The 20,103-nt window shown below is 36.0% G+C and overlaps 2 protein-coding genes across 4 annotated transcripts in view; both read right to left on the bottom strand.

Moving 5' to 3' along the window:
• Window positions 1-2,239, bottom strand: part of MYRFL (myelin regulatory factor like) — a 39,689-nt gene extending 37,450 nt beyond the window's left edge. Inside the window, exon 1 of the mRNA XM_066550296.1 lies at window positions 2,194-2,239. Coding sequence (XP_066406393.1) covers window positions 2,194-2,239 — 46 coding nt within the window. The remainder of the gene's footprint in view (window positions 1-2,193) is intronic.
• Window positions 2,240-4,754: 2,515 nt separating this feature from the next.
• RAB3IP (RAB3A interacting protein) overlaps window positions 4,755-20,103 on the bottom strand; it is a 32,801-nt gene continuing 17,452 nt past the window's right edge. For all 3 annotated transcript variants that reach the window (XM_066550215.1, XM_066550213.1, XM_066550214.1), the window contains 7 exons: window positions 19,206-19,283; window positions 18,642-18,845; window positions 13,785-13,913; window positions 11,476-11,588; window positions 7,964-8,063; window positions 7,790-7,859; window positions 4,755-5,121 (listed from right to left, as the gene is read on the bottom strand). In XM_066550215.1, coding sequence (XP_066406312.1) covers window positions 5,039-5,121; window positions 7,790-7,859; window positions 7,964-8,063; window positions 11,476-11,588; window positions 13,785-13,913; window positions 18,642-18,845; window positions 19,206-19,283 — 777 coding nt within the window. In that variant the 3' untranslated portion in view covers window positions 4,755-5,038. The remainder of the gene's footprint in view (window positions 5,122-7,789; window positions 7,860-7,963; window positions 8,064-11,475; window positions 11,589-13,784; window positions 13,914-18,641; window positions 18,846-19,205; window positions 19,284-20,103) is intronic.

A 20,103-nucleotide genomic window follows, 5' to 3' on the forward strand; every position in this document is an offset into this window, starting at 1 on the left:
GGAAAACAAACATTATCTCACTTTCCTTGAGAAAAAAATCCTGTTTCAGACTGTCCCCTCACAATACTGCAGATGCAATTTTGTCTTACTAGTGAATGTCTAAACAAATATGGACTGTAAGGAGCTAAAGCACAAGGCAGAGGGGACTCTTTTCATTCATGAATTTCAAATAATTTTACCAAGCAGATCTATAGATTCATTAACTGCCAGCTGATGCATTTGTACGCTCAAACTGAACCACTGAGGAGCCACTCAGTAGCACCATTCTCCACTTGATATCACAAGATCCAGTTTTTCTTAGCCTTGAAAAACCATGTTCTAACACTGCTATGACTAATCACAGAGACCACCAAATCAACAGTAGCAATTTACAACTCTTGCTTCATGAGGTTTCACCTCATTGAGGTGTTACAAAGCCAGCCCACAAGCTGTAGTGCTAAGCTGCAGAGATGCCACTACTTAAAACTGGCTTTGTGCTCAGTAAACACAACCTCTGCTTAAAAAGAGGGCTAACCACCTCTCTACTTCAGCTTGCTCCCTTTTCAGACTTACCCATGGTTTACAAAACCAAGAGAGCCTACTCCATGCTGAATGAATGATTGGCTCTTGCAGCCTTGACACATATCCGTGTCCAGATAATGAAATTCAGCCATCTAACAGCATCACTGTGTGCTGTGTGGCCTTAGCAGACGCGTCACATTCTAATGGAACACAGCACAACCACATATTATGGAAGGGACGTGACATGCCAAGATGTTTTGTTTTTCCTGTAATTAAAAGGAATCAACAGGGCTTCTCACCCTGGCACACACTACCAAAAGACCTTCTAAAAAAGAGTTGAAGTAATAATTATATAATTTAAAATAGTAATTCTCATTAAAGAGCTTATACAGCTAACATCCCTGCCACATCTTCTACCATCAAAGTATCATTGTCACAAAAATCAGAAAACAGAATCTAACCTATACTTCCCTAGAAAGTCATGTTTTCCAAGAGAATTCCTTAAAAATGTGCTTTTTTGTAATATAATTTGTATTCAACACTATTGTGATATTTAACTGGTATGCAATGAAACAGTTGGGGGAAAAAAAAAAAGGCATGATAAGAACAAGTATTATGCTGCTGAAAGCAAAGCAAAAAAAAGTTTGTTAGCCTTTCAACTCCATGACGTAAACTGAACTTAAGGAACATGGTATGAATTTCCTACCACCTATAAACAATACATTTGCTTGCTAGCAGCTCTAGATTGTAACTCATCAATTTAAATTTCTTGGCTTAAATATATTTCTTTGATCAATTTTTTAATGTCTTAGCTTGAAATTAAAATTTAAGTTACAGTTGCCATCTCTCACCCAGGCCAACAGAGGGGCAGGGAAAAGAATAACACAGAAAGTAAATCACAAGAGTGATTTTCCCAAGTAATTAACTTGGTAGTTTCCCAAGGTACTTTGAGATCAGTGAATACCTGCATTTGAAAACAAATACAACAAAAGCAGCTTAGAATAGAACAGTTTACATATTCAAAACAATAAGCAAAAAGCAAACTGGAGGGAGAGAAAAAAATAGTAAAAAAACCAAAAGTAAAAAGCCTTTGAACACATTATCAGAGAGTCTAAAAATGCAGTTTTATTACGGAATCTATTAGGAAGTGAATTGTGTGGTAAGAGAAAGTGATGAAACTAATTGGACCAGCTTGAATAGAAAATGTCTTGGAGAAAAAGGCAGGACAGATGATCCCAGCCAAAAGACAAAAATATCCAAGTTTAACTCCTCAGAAGGGTCCTGAGGGTATTGACACAATCAACATTTTACCAGTTACAATCGGGCCATTTCAGTTAGTGGAAAGAAAACCCTCTTTACCTGACATGCTAAAACTGAGAAGGAAGTGAGATCTCTAACCACATGAAAATCACTAAGATTTCAGAAGTGTTACACTGCAATGAGCCATACTGCAGATTTTGCTGGGCGTGCCTTCCCTTTGATATTCTGGCCACAGCACAAATAAAAAGGCACTGCGGCACATCTGTACTATTTGTAATCATTCTGGTACTGTCTTCCACAATAACTTAGTGTAAACACAGCTTTGGGTTTCAGAGCATTTTTTCTTCCTCCTTTCTTCCTCAGTTACCCCCAACAATTACTGGTTTTGCTGACACTAAAAATTGTTAAGGCTTCTCTTGAAACTCATCTTACCTTCAAAGAACTGCTGCAAGGCCTCATTTTCTTCCACCACATCCATGAAAAGGCAGTAGAAGTGTTTTGCTTTCCTACTACTTGAAGAGCTCCCACTGGGACAAATGTAGTCTCCTCCAGATGATTATGAACATGCCAAGGAATACATCATCATTTTGTCAGGGATTTCAATGACTTTGTCTCAGCTGATTTCATTCCTCTGTAACTAGATTCAGGGTTATACTTAGGCTTTATGTAAAGGACTTAAACTACAAAAAAGGAGAATCTAACAAGGCTTTTGAGGCAAGATGATATGGGTTCTAGCCTGTCAGTAAGTCTAATGTTCTTGTCTTAAGGACCTTTGGTCCCAGTACTAATTACACATGCGCAAAAAGTGCAGCAATAAAAATTACTTATCTTGTCTTTGTACTTTCACATAGGTCATGTAATTAGTATTACCAATAGAAGCAATAGTAATCTAAAATGCAAGAGCAAAGCCATCACTGGTAGGGAAGTAGAACTTCTATGCTGTTACTATTATTGAAAAAACTAAATCACACATTAGCCTGTTTCTCTAAGGTAACACTGGAAAACATGGGAAAGCAGAACATGGAACAAAGCTCTTTTAAGGCTACCAGCAAACTCGACTACACTTTCTCTTAGTTCATCTTTAAACACTGAAAACTGCCCATTCTGTCACCACTAAGCAAACAGGAGAGAAATACTCAAGTGTTTTGAGCAGACATCAAAAAAAGGCATTTGGTTATGAACAGAAGTTCCAATGAAGTCTGACATTATGACATTTTTGGAAGTAATGATATTCAACAGACAAATAGTTGTCCAATTTTTACAAGCCCCTGGCACTCACAGTGACACAGGTTTCTCATGATAAACAGCTGATATGAAAAATATAGAAAATAAATTTGGATTAGGACATGAAGACAGAAGTCAGTCAGCATTTATGAGATGTTGATGTAATTGAGTCAGTCATTACTACTGAGATGCACTACATGGGGTACACCTTTGTACAAGAAAATCACCTCAGCATAATACATTTTAGATACTACCATGTATAAAAAGGCCTTCTCTCTGCTTAAATGAGCAACAGAAGATTTTGTTTTATAGTAAGTCCAAATGGTAGCTACTGGCTACCATTTGCCTACTGTTATCTAATGAAGGAAACCATTCTATCTCATTATCTAAACTAAGGATTAACAAGCATTCAGGAAGCATTTATGAGCCTAACATAAAAAATTAATACCAATAAACACAGCTTGTTTTCTAAGACTGAGTAAAGCCAGACTTCCTTAGCATTGTTGAATGGATAAACAATCCTGTAACAACTGCTGGTAGAATTATTCCAGGTTTCTACAACAGCAAGTAGTAGCCAGTGATGAGAGCATTCCCTCAGTACTAAAATTGCCCAGGTTGGACCTACATACTCCATTACTAATAATATCTAGGTTCAGTTGTTTGTTTTTATCTTAGCATTGAAATGTCCGGTCAAAGCCAACACTTGCAAAGTGTTTTCATGCATATACAAGCAACACAAGCATGGTATTAAATTTCACTGCCCATTCTATTGACTCTTATGAAAACAGAGAACATTGCAGCAAGACAATGACAAATTGTGTTGGTTTTGTTCAACACCAAAGAGATCCACTGAGATGCTTCTTGTTAGAAAAAAAACTGTATAAGCTCACCTTCTAGTCAGTTTACCTGTCAAAGTTTTAATCTTGTGTGCAACTGATAAATAGTTGCCAGGACTGAGATCTAATGTTTTTCCAAAAAGGCAAGTCCAGTTCATACCCACAACCATGTTCCTTATAACATCATAACTGTCTGCTTTCAGCTGAGACAATGCCCAGGAAAAAAATGACCACTTCAAATTCAAGTGCCAAAGAAACACTTCCAACAGAAAAAGCATCTCTTAAGAGGCCAGGATCCTTTTTGGGTGTTCTCTGACACCATTTTTTTCACACACACAAATTGTAACATTATATGGAAATTACCATCAGCATGTTAAAGAAATCACATAATGGAAATTTCTGAGTTTCAAGAACAACTATGGGGGAAATTATGTATAAGACATTGAAAACTGGAAATCCCAGAAGACTAGGGGGGAAAAACTTAACTTAAAGGAATGAAAAAATTCTAGTGAAAGAAAATTAGAGAGAAATAGAAAGTTTTTAGCAGTCATATATGGGTCAAAATAGATTTCTAACCAAAAAGCAAACAAGATTATTTTATTGTTCCTTCATATTTGAGAAGCACCCTTCCCTAAAGAGAAGATACTCAGGTTTAGTGTGCTGTGACTCTTCACTATATGTGTTTCTCTTCCTACATACATATTTTTAAAAACCGCAAGTATAGGAAAGCAGCACTTTAAACAATTCCAAGTTCTCCCAGCTGTCTGTTAACTGTAATGGCATACATGCATAGAGAGCTACATAAGTGTACCTAAACACTACAATGAAGAAAATGCTAGGCATTTATAAAAGTTATATTATGAAGAGCAAATATTTTGGAGTGTCCTACTGGGGAGTTCACATACTACATCACAAAGAACAGAAGACAGAGACTGTTTCAGATTAACACTTTAATCAGAAGGTTTGTTTTTAAATGTAAATTACAATCACTAATACACCTGCAAGTGCTTACCACATTTGTTCAACTAAGTATTATATGTACGCATATACAGCATAGGTCAGTTTAAAACAATCACAGTACTTCGTAGTGCCATCTGCAAATGGAAAAAGATCTTGGACCCACTTTGTGGAAATAAATATTAAGTGACAAAAAGAGGTTCAGCAATTTTAGTTATGTATATTCAATGAAGTTCATGCACGCGCAAGAGTAAAAAGTTTTAGAGCTCTTCCTTGTAATAGCCAAGTTTTGCTAGTGACATCTCTCGTCTCAGCTGCATAACTTCCCAGAACATCTGATCCACTAAAAAAGACAGAAATATCATTAAATATACCAAATTCACATTTTATTTCAACTGATGTATTCAGGCTGCCTTACTTTACGTAAGTTTAGGGGAACTTCATAACAAACATCTGGTAAAACCAACATTAGTATGTGTAAAGGCAAATTGTATTTGGTTATGACAAAATTTGTTCAAGCACATATTCTAAACATTCTAAATGAGAGTCCTAGGAAAAATTCCTCATATTTTAGTTATCTTTAAAATGGAGAACAGAACTATATCAGTATTCTTGTCAGCTTCAATTAATTGCAGTTTCTTATTTAAGCTTCCCTGCCCCTTGACTCATTTTCTGTGAAACTAAATGACTACAAAAAGAAAAAAGTAGAGCTTGTTGAATAAGAATTGTTTCAAAGAATCTGCAATTTTACCTTTTATAATCCTTCTTGCTCCCTTTTTTCCTATAGTAATCTACTAGCAACAATAAATTGGGTAGGAAAGACCCTTTTTTCTTAACTCATCTGTATCTTTCTAAATGTGATAAGCCTAATGCATAGCCTAAGCTTCTAGATGTCACAGCAATACAAATCAAAATCATGGGGTAAATAATTATTCAAGACAAAATTTCCATGCAGTCAAGATCCTGATGTAGAACAAATATCATAAACCTGAACAAGCACAAGGTCTTCTCTACCATAGTTCAAAAACACTTTTGCATAAGTGACCTCTGTCTTAAAAATTATATGGTGCATTAGTAGAAATGCATGCAGCACATTATACAGACAATTATGATGAGTGCCTACATTCTTGTGAATGTATTGTTGAAATCCTTACATAAAGTTAGAAATGCAAATGCTATGTTCTAGTGGTAATGATGATAACTGAGCTGAAACACCAAAATTTGGGTTTTTTTTTACAAACTTCTTGGGAAGAATAAATCAATCTGATAATGTTGAAAATATTTCATTATATGATGTAAAAAACCCATTAATTTCTTTTTTTTTATCTCGATAGCAAAGTAAATAATTTTTAGTTGAAACTTCACAAGTCCTTTTGGTCAAAGTAAAAGCCTTTTGACTACAAACCATATTAAAACTTAACACATTTTCAAGATCTTCAGTGATGCTAGTAAATTAGTAAAAATTACCACCATCTGAAGGTTTTATTAAGCATAATTAAGTATAGTAAATAGCTGAATTTCTGGTGAATTCCATGACCCTTTAACATTGAAAATTAACAGCATTATTTTTTGTAATTAAGTCTATCTATCACCTCAGGAGTACTTCAGGTTAGAAATATTTGGGTGTAGCTAAAATCCTGAGCTCTTGAAATTTGGAAACATCAGGAAGAGATGACTATAGGTGAGGTAGGAAAGCAGGGCTAATTCTAGCCAAATTCTTGATGGAGGAAATCCACAGACACTTGAAAACTGGAATAATGAAATGCACAGACATCCATAAATATTACGATGTTAACTGATTTACTTTACTTCCAAAAATGCAAATGAACTAAAAAAAAATTTACATTTTCACAGAGAAAGCAAATATTTTCATTTACTATTGACATGGGGCTAATGACACTTTTTCCACTATCTGTGCTCAGTGCTTCTGGAAGCCTGAGTGATATGACCCGTTTCAAAAAAATTTGGACTGAAAGCTGTTTGGCAATATTCTTTGACCTGGACAGGAAAGAGAATTGAATCAACTGTGTGCAGTTTAAACACAGCCAAATAATCTTTTCCTTTTATAGTGATAAACAGGTTAAATGGTCTTGAAAATGAAGACAAAGCTATGCCTCCAACATGCAATATATTTTTAAATTCCAAAATCAAGTAACTAGGTGTACTGCAAATATGTTTTCACAAACGTCTTCTTCTATATGGACAGATCAGAACCACATAGCCCAGCTAAGCAAATTTCTGAATTACTGTGCAGAAACAGTTTAAATAGGCAGTTGTTGGATATGATATTCTGACACAACCAAAGCAACTGGGTAACAAAGGTAGGGAACACCCCCAAGCCACAGCCTGAAGCAATGGCAGCAAAAATCACATTTCTCTTTTGGCGTGGAGGGTGATCAAGCCTTACATTCTTAACCAGAGCCCTAATCAAGATTTGGCCATGCCACTGCAACGATCTCAATTCTCACCTGCACTCTGTAATGAATGATTACAGGTTTTCTATATATTTTACATTTTGCAATTTCACCCAAAATATTGTCTTTCTTGCCATTCCCCCTAGAAAAACAGTCTGACAAGAACAGCTGTCTCAACTGCCACTGCACAAAACCAGAAGACATAACAAAATACCAAGCTAAAGAAAAAGTGGTCCAGATCAAACCAAACTGAAGTTTTTTTCATTGAAAATACTTCCACATTCTGTGACAGAAATTTGATTTTTGACCACTGTGTGGAAAAACTGTGACTAACTCCCCTAGTTATATTTTATTTTAACATTTCTTACTGCATAAGGGGTTTTATATGAACTGAAAATCAATGTATTATAATTTGTTATTTTAAAAAATAACTTTATTGGAGAGTGAAATATCAACATATTCTCAAAATTACAACTATGACTAACTGATAACCTGTAATGTCACAGATAGCAACTTTGTTACACAGAGAGCAACTTTTAGAAACAGGCATTATATAAATGTCTCTTTATATAGGTCAATACAATTTTTTATACTCACCATCTTGCTGCTTCAACAGTCCTTGCTGGATATATCGAATATATGTAAAGAAGTTACACACAGAAGTGATCTAAACTCATAAAAATAATGGTGGTTAATGTAATTTTGTATAGAGGCATGGAAAAATAGTTAAATAACTACTACACTAAATTAAATAATAGTAAATCTACTTACCCTGTAACGACAGAAAGGAGAAATGTAGTAGTAACTGCTTGAATCTCCTAATTTGATTCTATGCTTGCATGACTTACTTTGTCCACTGAGAGCACACTTCCTACAAATATAAAGGTCACATGATTCAATAAACCAATCTGACACTAATGTCTAAACACATGCATGTGTTTATGGTGTCAATGTAACTGCTTCACATTGGCACAGACAGATGAGTGTCTACTTCATTTTACAAGCTGCAATTATTACATTATGTTGTCAATTATTTTAGTCCCACAAGGTCTAATTTCATTTCAATATTAGTGCATTATGATGCTTTTTTTGAATTTTAAAACTTTCTTTAGCTCTGGGAAAGAACTTCCATATTCACTAATTTAAATTGGCTTGACAACTCTGGCACAGTGGGATTTCTTTAATTAACTCTTGGTATGTCAAATAAACATTTTTAAAAGTATCAGTTGATGCCAACACTTGAACATATTTTTTTAAAGTTACACTTGATATTGTATTTAATCCTAAAAAAAAAAAATCAGCCTCACAGAAGAGCAGTCAATTCTCTGAGATGCATTTTAAATCCGGTTTTGCATTTATGCCCAAATTGAAATCATATTTTACATTCAGAGTATAAAATCTTCTGGGACAAAGGAAAATTGGCTGTCTGGCAGTAATTCTTTCTGTTACCATTACAAAAAGTGAGAGTAAAATAATCAAATTTACTTCTGGTGTATTGCAACTATGCAGTATTCAGAAAAGGTCATTAGTCACCAAAAACTGTTCCCAAAAAAAAAAAAAAAAACAAGTTAGGAAATGAATGAATTTTTAAAGATGAGAAGAATTTGATTTATTCTGAATGTCTGTATTACAGCCTCTCAGATGAATTGGGTTGTCATGGAAACCACTGTTTCATTAATTTTAAAAGCTGCTGGCTCTTCTTTCTCCCATTTCTACCTCATGAAACTGGGGAGTCTAAGAACAAGCTGCCTTTCAAAAGTGAAACAAAAATTACTAAGCTTCTGTGGTTCTGAACAGTGGCTCATAGGCTTTCTTAAATTGCCTGCAACTGGTCCACAGAACCATGTAAAACAGGAGAAAATGGAAGTGTGTATACAATTTTCCATAGCAATTTATGAGGACTAACAGCAGTTCATTGATACAAGAAATCCTAAAGTAGCTGAAGCAAGCTGGATCACAATTTCAGTCTAGCTTTTGTCAGAAGACAAACTTTCAATGATAGGAAGATAAAACTCCTTTTTTCTTCTGGTTACATAATTGCCTTCTCTGTGTTGTCTTCCATCACAGCAGTGAAAGCTGAGGGTTCCTGCTGGTGACTCAGTTCTGTGCTGTACAGCACACACAGCTCGGCGCTTTGTTCGCCTTGGGCACAATTATGTGAATCTTCTGGGGAAACCCCGCTGCCTTTTGTTACGGCAGCACTCCCTGCACACCATCACAGTTACCATTCACTAACTTCTGTATATTCAGAACCTTTCTCACTACTATCACAGCTTTCGGTCCTCCACCCCTCACTATGCTATTTGGGCTGTTACTCACTATTTTATGCACCTTTTTACCGCCACACAAACGTACAACAAAATGCAAAGGTACAACAAAATGAATTCTTTAAAAACATTACTCTAGCTTTTGTTATTGCTTATTTTCAGTTTGTCTATATTAAGTCACCCATTTAAGTCGATAGTTTCAATTAAAAAAGCATTTTGTACCATATAAAAATAAAAACATGAAACTGCTATGCTGATTCAGTGAAAACTGCAACACTTATTTCCCGTTCAGTTCCAGTAATAATATATAAGGCAAAGCACAACTGCTGTAAAATTACACTTAAATACTGCAGATTCCTTACCTATTACTTACCTACAAGCAGCAGCACAGAAGTTTTTGTTGGTACAGAAGAGTTGGAAAAGGGAGAGAAGAATTTGCCTGACTTTTTGGTATATCTAAGATAACTAAATTACAACTTGTGTATTGTCATCCCAAAACATGAATCTCTATCTTGCCAAATATGTAAGGATTTTCTAAGTTCTGATTTTAAAGTTATCCTACACTGGAGAAAACAAGTTTAAAATCTCCACAAATTTCTGAATGATGCAGATGAGTCTCCTGTCTGGGTTAAGTATTTCATCACATCAAGATGTGGCAAAGTTGCTTGAACCACAATGATTTCAAATCCATTTGCCAGCTGTTTTTTGATGACACATGATTTGTTTCAGTGGTTTCTGACTGTCCAGATTCTCTACTGCTTTCATGAAACACAGATTACAGTGGCAGATCTTGGACAGGAATTCCCTACTCCTTGAGTAGCTCCATTACTGGTGTAGGCCCTTTTGATGAGAGGCTGCTACAGCTCAAAGAGTGTGTTCTAGTGACAGAAGGAAGTTGAAAAAAATTTGAATGCTTGAACTTCGCAGGCTAGAAGGGATCAAAGACTAAGTCATAAAACACGCAAAACAAATTTTCATTTTATACAGCCACTTTAAAGAGAAAATAAATAATTTTGAGACGCGTCAGTTGTAGTTTCTCTTACAGTCAGAGGAAAAACAATTAAAAAGCAATGGCAATAAGAAAGAAAGAAATCTTAAGAGTCAGATGAAAACATTCTTATGAAAGGTTTCCATTATAAAATTGAGCTCTCTCAAATAAAATATTACAGAGTAAATTGTCAACTTGTCCAAAATACTTCCAACAGAATGGTCAAGTCTTTCTCAAGATTTGGAAGATATTCAGATTAATATCTAGACTGACCTTGCTTTCTTACTCCAACATCCACTAAGGCATCCTACAGTCCCTTTCCTTCTCCACATAATCAAAGCCTCAGTGCCTCAGGCAAGTCCCTCCTACCCAATTTCAGTATCAGCACCTGATAACAAGTCTTGCTTCACATTTCTCTAGGACCATTCCAGAATTTTTAAAATAACCTTCCTTCCTGTCATTCAAGCATACTTCCTACTTTAGATTCCAACTCTCAATCATCTTCATTCCCACTTACATTCCTCCTGCTCAAATTCAGAGGATCAACTCTCTCTATATTTCTCAAATATTTCAGCTACCTTTGTTAGTGTCCTACGTATGTCCTGTATTTTTTATGCCACAAGTACTCAGGTGTCATAAACCCAGCCTGTACTATTTCAATACCTATTCCTTTCACGATCCTTTCCAGCTCAGAGCCCCCAGTTCAAAGCCATCTGGTTTAAGTATCAGAATGCCCTTCTCCAAAGAGGTGAATGTTACTTTCAGGGTCAATGCATCAAAACAAGCAGAAGTCAAGCTCTCCCCAAATGATAAGGTTTGTTCTATATTAGGGGATTTTTTAAAAGTTTCATTTATTAGTTGCTTACTTTCCCACAAAATCTGTAACAACAATTTTGAAGTCCTAGATTTTTAGGGAATTAAATTTAAGATACACAAATTTGACTGAGGTAAATCAGCTGATAGCAGTTTTCTCAAGCCAAGAGAACTCAAATGAGTCAAGAGTATCCCCCTGTGTCAGCTCAACATACTTTGGTCCCCCACATTCAACTGCAGAAGCTTTCACAAATCGAACAGGTTGCAAGCCAACAGGTTCAATGCTCAGAGTGTTGTTTTCAACAGCTTCCAGAACAGCTGAGGCCAACTGCAAGAGAAATTTAGAAAGCAGTTAAAAACAGCTCTGCTTCATACATTGCCTCAAAGCAGTGACATATTTCTTATTCTGGAAACTTAAGAACACAGGAAAGAAGGAAAAAAAAAAACAACCCACCAAACAAAAATTCTATTACAAATAAGATTTCGCTTTTATCATGAGCAAGAGATCCCATTTCCAGGCTCCTGTTTAAATTCTGCCCTACAAATAACCCTGCCTTCCCTGAGGCAACCTAACTTCCTTTACAGCCAGGAATGTAGTAAAGCATGTTTAAAACACTAACTGTATTTTCAGCCTTTCCTCATACACCCAAATAGCACATGTATTTATATATGCTATGCTCTTGTCAGAGACTGAATATCACACAAACTTTATTTTTAAAAAATGGTCTGATTTTATTGTGCTCTGTGAAAAATACAAAATTATGCTCCATACATCTTTATCTTAAATAAAACAAGGAAATGTTATGTCACTGTTTTCAGCTGAAGATAGCTCTAGCAAGGTGTTCAAACGAGTAAGACTGAACAATATACAGAAAAGCCAGTTGCAACTTTCAAACACTAGCCTACTTAAAGGGCAACTTTGCTCAGGTTTTTTTATGTTCACTCCTTATAAGCAATCATAAGAGACTGGAAATGTGACCATTTTGCTTGATTGGATTGAACATTTGTCCAAGACCACCGTTTCAAGTAATAGCCATTACTTGATTTAAAAAAAGGTGCAATTGACATTACTAATGAATTAATTTTGTGCCAAGGTTCTTTCCTACTAAGTAATAAAGGTATTTTTTTCTATTGCACTTTAATTATTTTAAGACCAGAATCTTACTATTAAAGTAGCTCATATGAAATACTCTTTCTGCCAAAAGCAGAACACTACACATACACACAAGAGGCTACTGAGAGTTAATGTAATACTTCAACCATTCACATAGCTGCACTTCCAATTATTCAAAAACACAATACATGTGCAATTTATTGCTTGGTTTAACTGCACACTAGCATCAATAGCCAAGTAAAACAGAAGTTGATCACTACACACAGCATTTGGAAACAATAAATGGTGTAACTGACAAGTGCTAGAAGCCTCGTTCTTCCCTTAAAAGGCAATACAAATCTACAGTACTTATATTACCAATGAAGAACACATTCCAAAATTAAGTTGCTGCAAAAGACAACAGGATGGCCTACTTACATATACTGCAGAAGCAATTTAATTCCCATAGTAACCAAGTAAAATTTTGGTGGGAGAGGTTTATATGATGCTGTACATCAACCATAACAAACTGGTATACAATTGACTAAAAGACTGCATGTGCTTACAGCCAGCAAGTAACAGTAGATGAAAAGCATGGGAAAAGAACATAATACCTCCTGAAAACAACACATGAACATTATGAAAAAAATGTAGGTGTTTAATTTTATTGGGAAAGAATATCAATACTTAGGACTTTATTAAAATCAGAACAAGAAATTTTAAAGATCTAAGAATATGCTCCCTTTTCCCTACTGACAGGTACTACAAGAACAGCCTATAAATGGTGCTTAAGGACAAAAACTCAGCAAAGCAGTTGGATCTGCAATCAGTTCCATGTTATTCCCAGGATAGGTGAAACTCCAGTATTTCCTCTGTATGGGAGAATGTGTGGGAATAACACAAGGAAAAAAGCCTCCTAATTTGATTCCTCTAAAACCATATTCACCAACTTCCCCTGTTGAATCTTAAATCCCTAAGCCAAATTCTTGTAACTCAAACTTCTCTTCAAGAAAAGGCCCAGACTACGCTTGCAGTCTGCTTCGACTGATATGAGAGAAAACCAGTCCACAAAATTAAGCATCTTTGTCTCTACTGCCCCCTATACAAACAAGACATAGAATACAATTTTTACACTCTATTTGAAGTATCAGGAAGAAAACTTCCATCCATTCCAACAAAGATCAGATTCTAACAGACAGGCATAAGATCTGAAGAAGTAGACATAAAAAGGCCATCTCTGGAAGAGCGTAAATGGAATAGAATAGTGAAGAAAAAAATGGTCAAACTTTAGGACTTCACTGTAAATTGCCACAGACTAATGAAACAAAAAAGGTTAAACTTCATATTAAAAACAATATAATAGTCTTTTGGTTCCATGTAACATATTTAAGGGGAAGATATCAGCGAGCACATTTCGACCATTTCCATTACCTCACTTTTGGAGAAAGTTAAACATGGAAAAATATCTTCCCGATAAATTTTGTCCAAGAAAGGACATGTTCTGTCCATAGTAGGCTCATCCTTCCAAGACCTGAAGTCATTGTACAGAGACAGGTCAGCCTAGAACACACAAAAATTCACATATTTTAGTAACATAATTATCACACTAGTGTCTATCATTTGCAAACATCCACAGGTAAATAATAAGCATTAAAATGCCTTCTATTGTAATGGAAAAACTGAAAGAATGTGATATGTAAATTGAAAGAATGCTATCATGGTTCAGCTACGAATACCTTCTTAAATCCACTTTCCTAAGCCTGTAAATTCAAGCAAATCAAAACAAAATGATTTTCAATACACAGAGATAATGCACTTACTGGTTACCACTGCACACTACCACTACAAGCTAATGACCTTTCCCCCATTTCCTAAGCTTACAGATAGCTTTGAAATACTTAGGAAAAGCCAGAAAACAGTTTCCGTCTTCATGCATCTTCCTTAAAGTACTTTAGTTCCCCTCCATTTATGTAAGTTAAGAAAAGCAGAGAAATTCAAAGAAAACAACTGCAATCCTAGACATCTTACATGTTCATGCTGCTTCTGACTCCAATTTGCTACTATCCAAACACTAAAAGAAAACAGACTAACACACTGAATATCCTAAGAAAAGAGGAAGTCAAAGTACAACTCAGTTAAAAGTACACCATTATTCTTCACTTTTCCTCTTTATGATAAAACTCTCTCCTACACCTCCCTACAACAGAAAGGCAATGATGGTTGCTGGGAATGATTTATGAGCCTGCTCCCCCAACAGCTCCTCTAGGCAAAGAGGAAATGCTAAAATTACCTACTAAATCATGCTCAGAAGAACTGTATTTCTGTGTTAGGAAAAGATAATTGTACCTGCTTTGAAAACACCTTGTTTTGTCATCTCCAGGCTGAGACCAGCTAGCAGCGGGATGGCACCTACCCAGTGTGGTGCTCCAGAGATGGGTACTAGGTTGTTATTAAAAATCTGTTTGCATTATGGGGCAATCTGTCCCACAGGCTTGCTACCCACTAACAGCTAGAGCACACTGAGGTGCTCCCAGAGCACATCATCTGCTTTAGGGTTACCTGGGAAAAGACCTTTCATGGGCTCCAAGCAGAGTGGGGGTGAGTGCTTCTGACATGTGCTCCTAATCCAACAGATAAAACTAACTCCAGTCCCAAAGGGACATGCAGCACCATCCCCAGACTGGTTTGGACATTCTGCTTCAGCACCTTCAGTCTGCTGAACTACAGCAGGCTATACTCCTAAAACTAAAACTATTGAAAGGATGTACACTGCAGGAGAAAGACAAGCCAGGATGTGAATCTAAAATTTTGTACAATTAAAGAAAAGACAGATAAGACAGTGAAATGGGGAAATAGCACATACTAAAAGTTGATTTTTAATCCTATTTAAAAGAACAGTATGCTGGTTTGAACCAACCTCAGTCTCTTTTTCATTCCCCATGCATCACCCCTTCTGAGCTCTCAGTACTTTGCCATTCTTTTACATATATGCTTTGGGGAGTTCTTTTCATCATTTTCAGGGGGTTTTGGTTAAACTTTTTTCTTTTTTTTCCTTGAAAAATAACTTAAAAAAATTAGACTAGAAATTTTGTTTTTCATTAGAGCCACTTGCATTATGCTCAGGTAAAATCAGGAACAACTATCTTAATTAAGCTAATCCATAAGTGTTCTGGTTGCTAAGCCACCAACTTCATGGTACAAGTGCAATTCAATATGTGTAACTTGCTCCCCCCAAAGGAACATTTCCCATAACTTAAACCCATCTCAGGTCTGGCTTCAAAATTAATACAATCAAGAGCTACCAGCAGAAAAACATCCATTTTTTACTTGTACTCTAGAATTCTAAAAATTAAGATGCATTTCTTATCAACTTGGTTATTTTCTATATTTACTCAATTTTACCTAAACTGACAGTTTATAAGAAGCTGCCTTGAGAAGAATTGTTCAGTGACCATAGCCTGATGATCTTCATTTTCAATCTACAATGTGTGATATGTGTGTATCTCCTCCCTGCCTTTATAGATGCTTTCACTAGATCCCAGTTTTGATTACCTGAAATTAAATATACAATCAAATGTAATAACAATTCCAGTTAAATTTTTTATGCTTTCATTACAGTAAATATGACATCAGCAAAATATCTCAGGTCTTTGAAAAATGGTGATGCCTCTGGTGAGGCAGATACCTGTCTGCTTGAGATCTGGGCAGCTTATCTCAATCTTTTTAATACTGAAATTCATTAGACATGTCTATTTATCTAGAGCTTATTACCACATACTAGAAAATATTTCTCCGGGATGTTGGCAGCTTTCTAGCCCCACTGCAATTTAGGGTGGACTGCCAAACACTCGTGACACTGTCTACATTCCACAAAGAAATCTGAGAGCTGACCATCTTTACACCCAGCTCCATCCCATAACTCAAAGCTCTGGGTGGTAGACTCTGCAAAAGGGTCCAAATCTATTGGCTCAGGGCCAATACACAGCCCTGAGCAAGGGTACTCTTGATCCCCCTTAGAAGTCAAGTCACTCAGAATCAGAAGGATAAGATCCAAAAAGTAATAACTCAGTGGCATGAACAAGCAAGAAGGGGACCAAATTAGGTTTCCAGACCCAAACTCCAAGAAATGCAAAAAATTTACCTTAGAGCAGCTACAAATAAAGCCAGTAAACAACATGCCAAAGCACTAGATAACCGGAACCGCTGGGAAGGCATGTATCTCCTGCTTTTCTTTTCACCCCATTCTACATTCCATTTATTACTCTCACTCAGAAGAGAAATAAAAATACTCCAGTCCCACTGGGTAGAAAACCAATGTGCTTCTTAGTGATTCCCTGGACCATCACTGGTAGAAAAAGTCACCAATTTGAGCAGCCTTAGGCAGCCTTGAAGTGTCTCCTTATGCAGCCCACAAAAGGTGAATTAACTAAAGAAAAGCATCAGGCAGACTGGTTCTTCTGCAGCATGTCCTCCACAATCACCACCTTCTCTCCATGAGAAACTGTGGTAAAACAGATTTCTCTGGCCTCTCGCTCTTGCCCAAGACTAAAAAATTTCATTGAGTCATGACCTCGGTGTGATGCTTACAAAGTAATTAGATTCCATTCCAGTTCTCCCCTTTTCTGAAAGGCAACAAGGATTAGGTTTAGTAAGGAAAAATCCTTGACAGCACTGAAAGTGGGCAAGTAGGTTGTAAATAATCTGATTTCTTTTGAGTATGAAACATCAACTAGAAGATGCCTTAATTTTCTAGTAAAATATTTCTACAGTAACTTTCTAGTAAAATTTTTCTATAGTAAAATGGTGTCCAGTACAAATGCAATTAATGGTAAAATTAAGTGTAAGGATCCAGTCAGCATATCACCCCTCTGACAATAGCCAGCAGCCACAGAGCTGGCTGAAGAGACGTCTGAGGGGAAGGATAGTGATGCATATTCTTTGACAGTCTCAAAACTTCTAGCAGTCTGTAGCGAAAAGCTTTCTAAGCCAAATGTCATATCTATCTCCTATATATATTGAGAGGCTTTTTTTTGTCACTTTCCGTGACTACTTTGATGTATTTTTAATCTTATTTCCTCATGAAAATATTTCATTAAGTACTGACTATAAATTATTTTCCTTTTAGCTTCCAGAGTTTTCATTAATTCATTAATAATTGTTCATCATTCATTTTCTCCATGTCACCTGAGATTGCAGAGATTTTTCTTCTATCTCAAGTATCTCTACACAGAAATCTTTCCATCAGGTTTGACCATCTATGTTACACTTTGAGCTATTTTCAGTGTCCTTTCTGGGATGAATATATCATAGCTGCATGTGCAGAAACACTCTTACTACATGTTTATAGAGCAGTACAATACTATCTTTTGTTATTTATTCCTTGCCTAAAAACTCTTAACTCTCTGTATGTCTTTGACCATCACTGAACACTGAAATAGGGTTTTCAGACAATGATCAACAAGGATACTAGGTTTTTTTCTAGCACAATGTAGCTCTTTCCAAGAGCTTTCTTTTCCAAGAGCAAGCTTGCTATTTGCATTTTTTCCTAAATGCCTCATTTCTCATTTATTGATTTTAGGATTTCATCTGCTGTTTTATTAACCACCCAATAAAATAAGCTCCTTCTCCACACTTTGGTCAATTTTTGCTACTACCATTCCAAGTACCAACCCCTTGCCACATTATTTCCTTAATTTCAGTGACATGAGTAGATTTAAAAAACAAGCAAACACACCAACCAAAAAAAAAAAACCCAACCAAACCAAAAAACCCCAACCCGCATAAAAAACCCCAAAAAACAGATAGGACTCAGGATTCCAGTGACTTAGAACCTGTTCTCTAATAAATTACTGATTTCATCTTTTCGCTGGCCTCTTTCACCGACTACTGATCTATAAAATTACTCTTCCTCTTTTCTATGACAGTTTATACAATGCTTATGAAAGTTTATGAACTTTCAGTGATGGATTTCATGAAAAGTTCACCAGGACCTATCATTTAGTTATATTGTTTGGTTTATTGTTTAGGGTTTTTTAATCACCAATTAATTTTTTAATGCAATTTCAATATTTGAAATCTTATCTCATCTTCCCTTAATGTTTTAAAGGTAAATAAGACTTGGAAAAATCACCTCCTATTGGTATGTAAGGAAAGTTCTTTCATTTATGAAAAATATCTCTAAGATAGTAAGCATTAAATGAAGATTTAAGATATACTCTATTTATTGTGAGTAAAACAAAACAATAAAGCCAGTTTATCAGCAAAAAGAGAAAGATCCTTGTACATTACCTCTTTACAGTCTTTTACAATTGGCTGCATCATGGTAAGGTCCTGATGACTGCCACCCATAGCACTGCTTGTACTCTTGTTTCTTGCATGGCCTTTCTTAAAAGGAGTTCTTCCACCAGACTGGAATTCCTTAGTTGGAGATGTTGGTGAAGTAGACAGTACTAGTGTTTTCAATGCTGCTACTTCAGCCTGGAGGACATCAATCTTCACAGGGCAGGGGGGAATAAAATCATTAACAAACAAAAAATATATTAATTTATAAATACGTTAAATCAATTAAAAACATGTCCAGCTATCTCGTTGCACATCGAAACTTCATCTTCCAACAGTACTAACACACAGATGCCCAGGCAATTGCATACTGTAGTAGCACTGGCTTCCTATGCACCTTGCTGGATGACATGACAGTGAAACACCGTGTCCGAGTATGTCAAGCAACACAAAACAACTGAGTATACATTCTAAAAGTGTATACAGGTAATCCTCTACCTATAGCTTTATGATTCACCCTTCAGATTTAAAACCATGTGAAAGTACAAAGCAAACAAGCTGGGAAAATCTCACCTTTCCTTGTGCTTCTTTTAACTGTTTTTCTGCTGCAGCTTGTTTGACATTTGCTTCTTTAACCATTTTGTGTGCTTCCTATAAAAGATGTTTAGCTAGTGTAAATGCTTCAGACAAATCTATGAAAAAATCCAACAACTAATGACATACTTTTGCTTCATGAAGACTACTTGTGACTATTAAGACGTGCAATAGTCTGAAACAAAATAGCTACGTTAAAAAAAAAATCCCTATAAATCTATGATTTTTGATTCATTGGCCAAATAAGGTTCTCCTTGGTCAAGAGCCCAAATTCAAAAATTCAGCAACTCCACCTACCCCACTCCAGCAGGAACAATACCTGTCATGAACACCAGGCTCCAGTCATGCTCCGGTGGCTGACAAGTTCCTTGACCCCCAAGAGAAAGACTCAACCAGTAGCAACAAAAGCAACATAGGCACAGTAGCACATTCAAAAGAACTTCTCCCTTGTTGTAGCCAGAATAACCAGTTTCAGACAACTGTAAATTTCGGCATGAAGGAACCAGTCAAACAACTATGAAGTCTAAATTCTTGCCATCAATAAAAAAGACAAAACAACAGCATAAAACCACTTCATTATTTAATAAATATTTTTTCAGTAGAATGGAAAAAGCACTAATAAAACAATCCAAATAAAGAAACAAGGCTAAGCCAATAAAGCATTAAAGGACTGAGGGTTTTTCCAATGTCCTTTTACCTCATAACTCTAAGCCTTTTGTCTGTATAATGTACTTGTTTAGGCTCTGATCCAGCAATTTGTGCCTATGATCAAATTACTGTTCTCACGTGGTACTTACTGAAGGCCACAAAAATCGAAATATCAGAGCCAGCAACCAAATTACTTGGGATAGGATCCTTTTCATATCTGTAAAGCGCC

This window comes from Molothrus aeneus, chromosome 5 (genome assembly GCF_037042795.1).
Source record: "Molothrus aeneus isolate 106 chromosome 5, BPBGC_Maene_1.0, whole genome shotgun sequence".
NCBI classification, from domain to species: Eukaryota; Metazoa; Chordata; class Aves; order Passeriformes; family Icteridae; genus Molothrus; species Molothrus aeneus.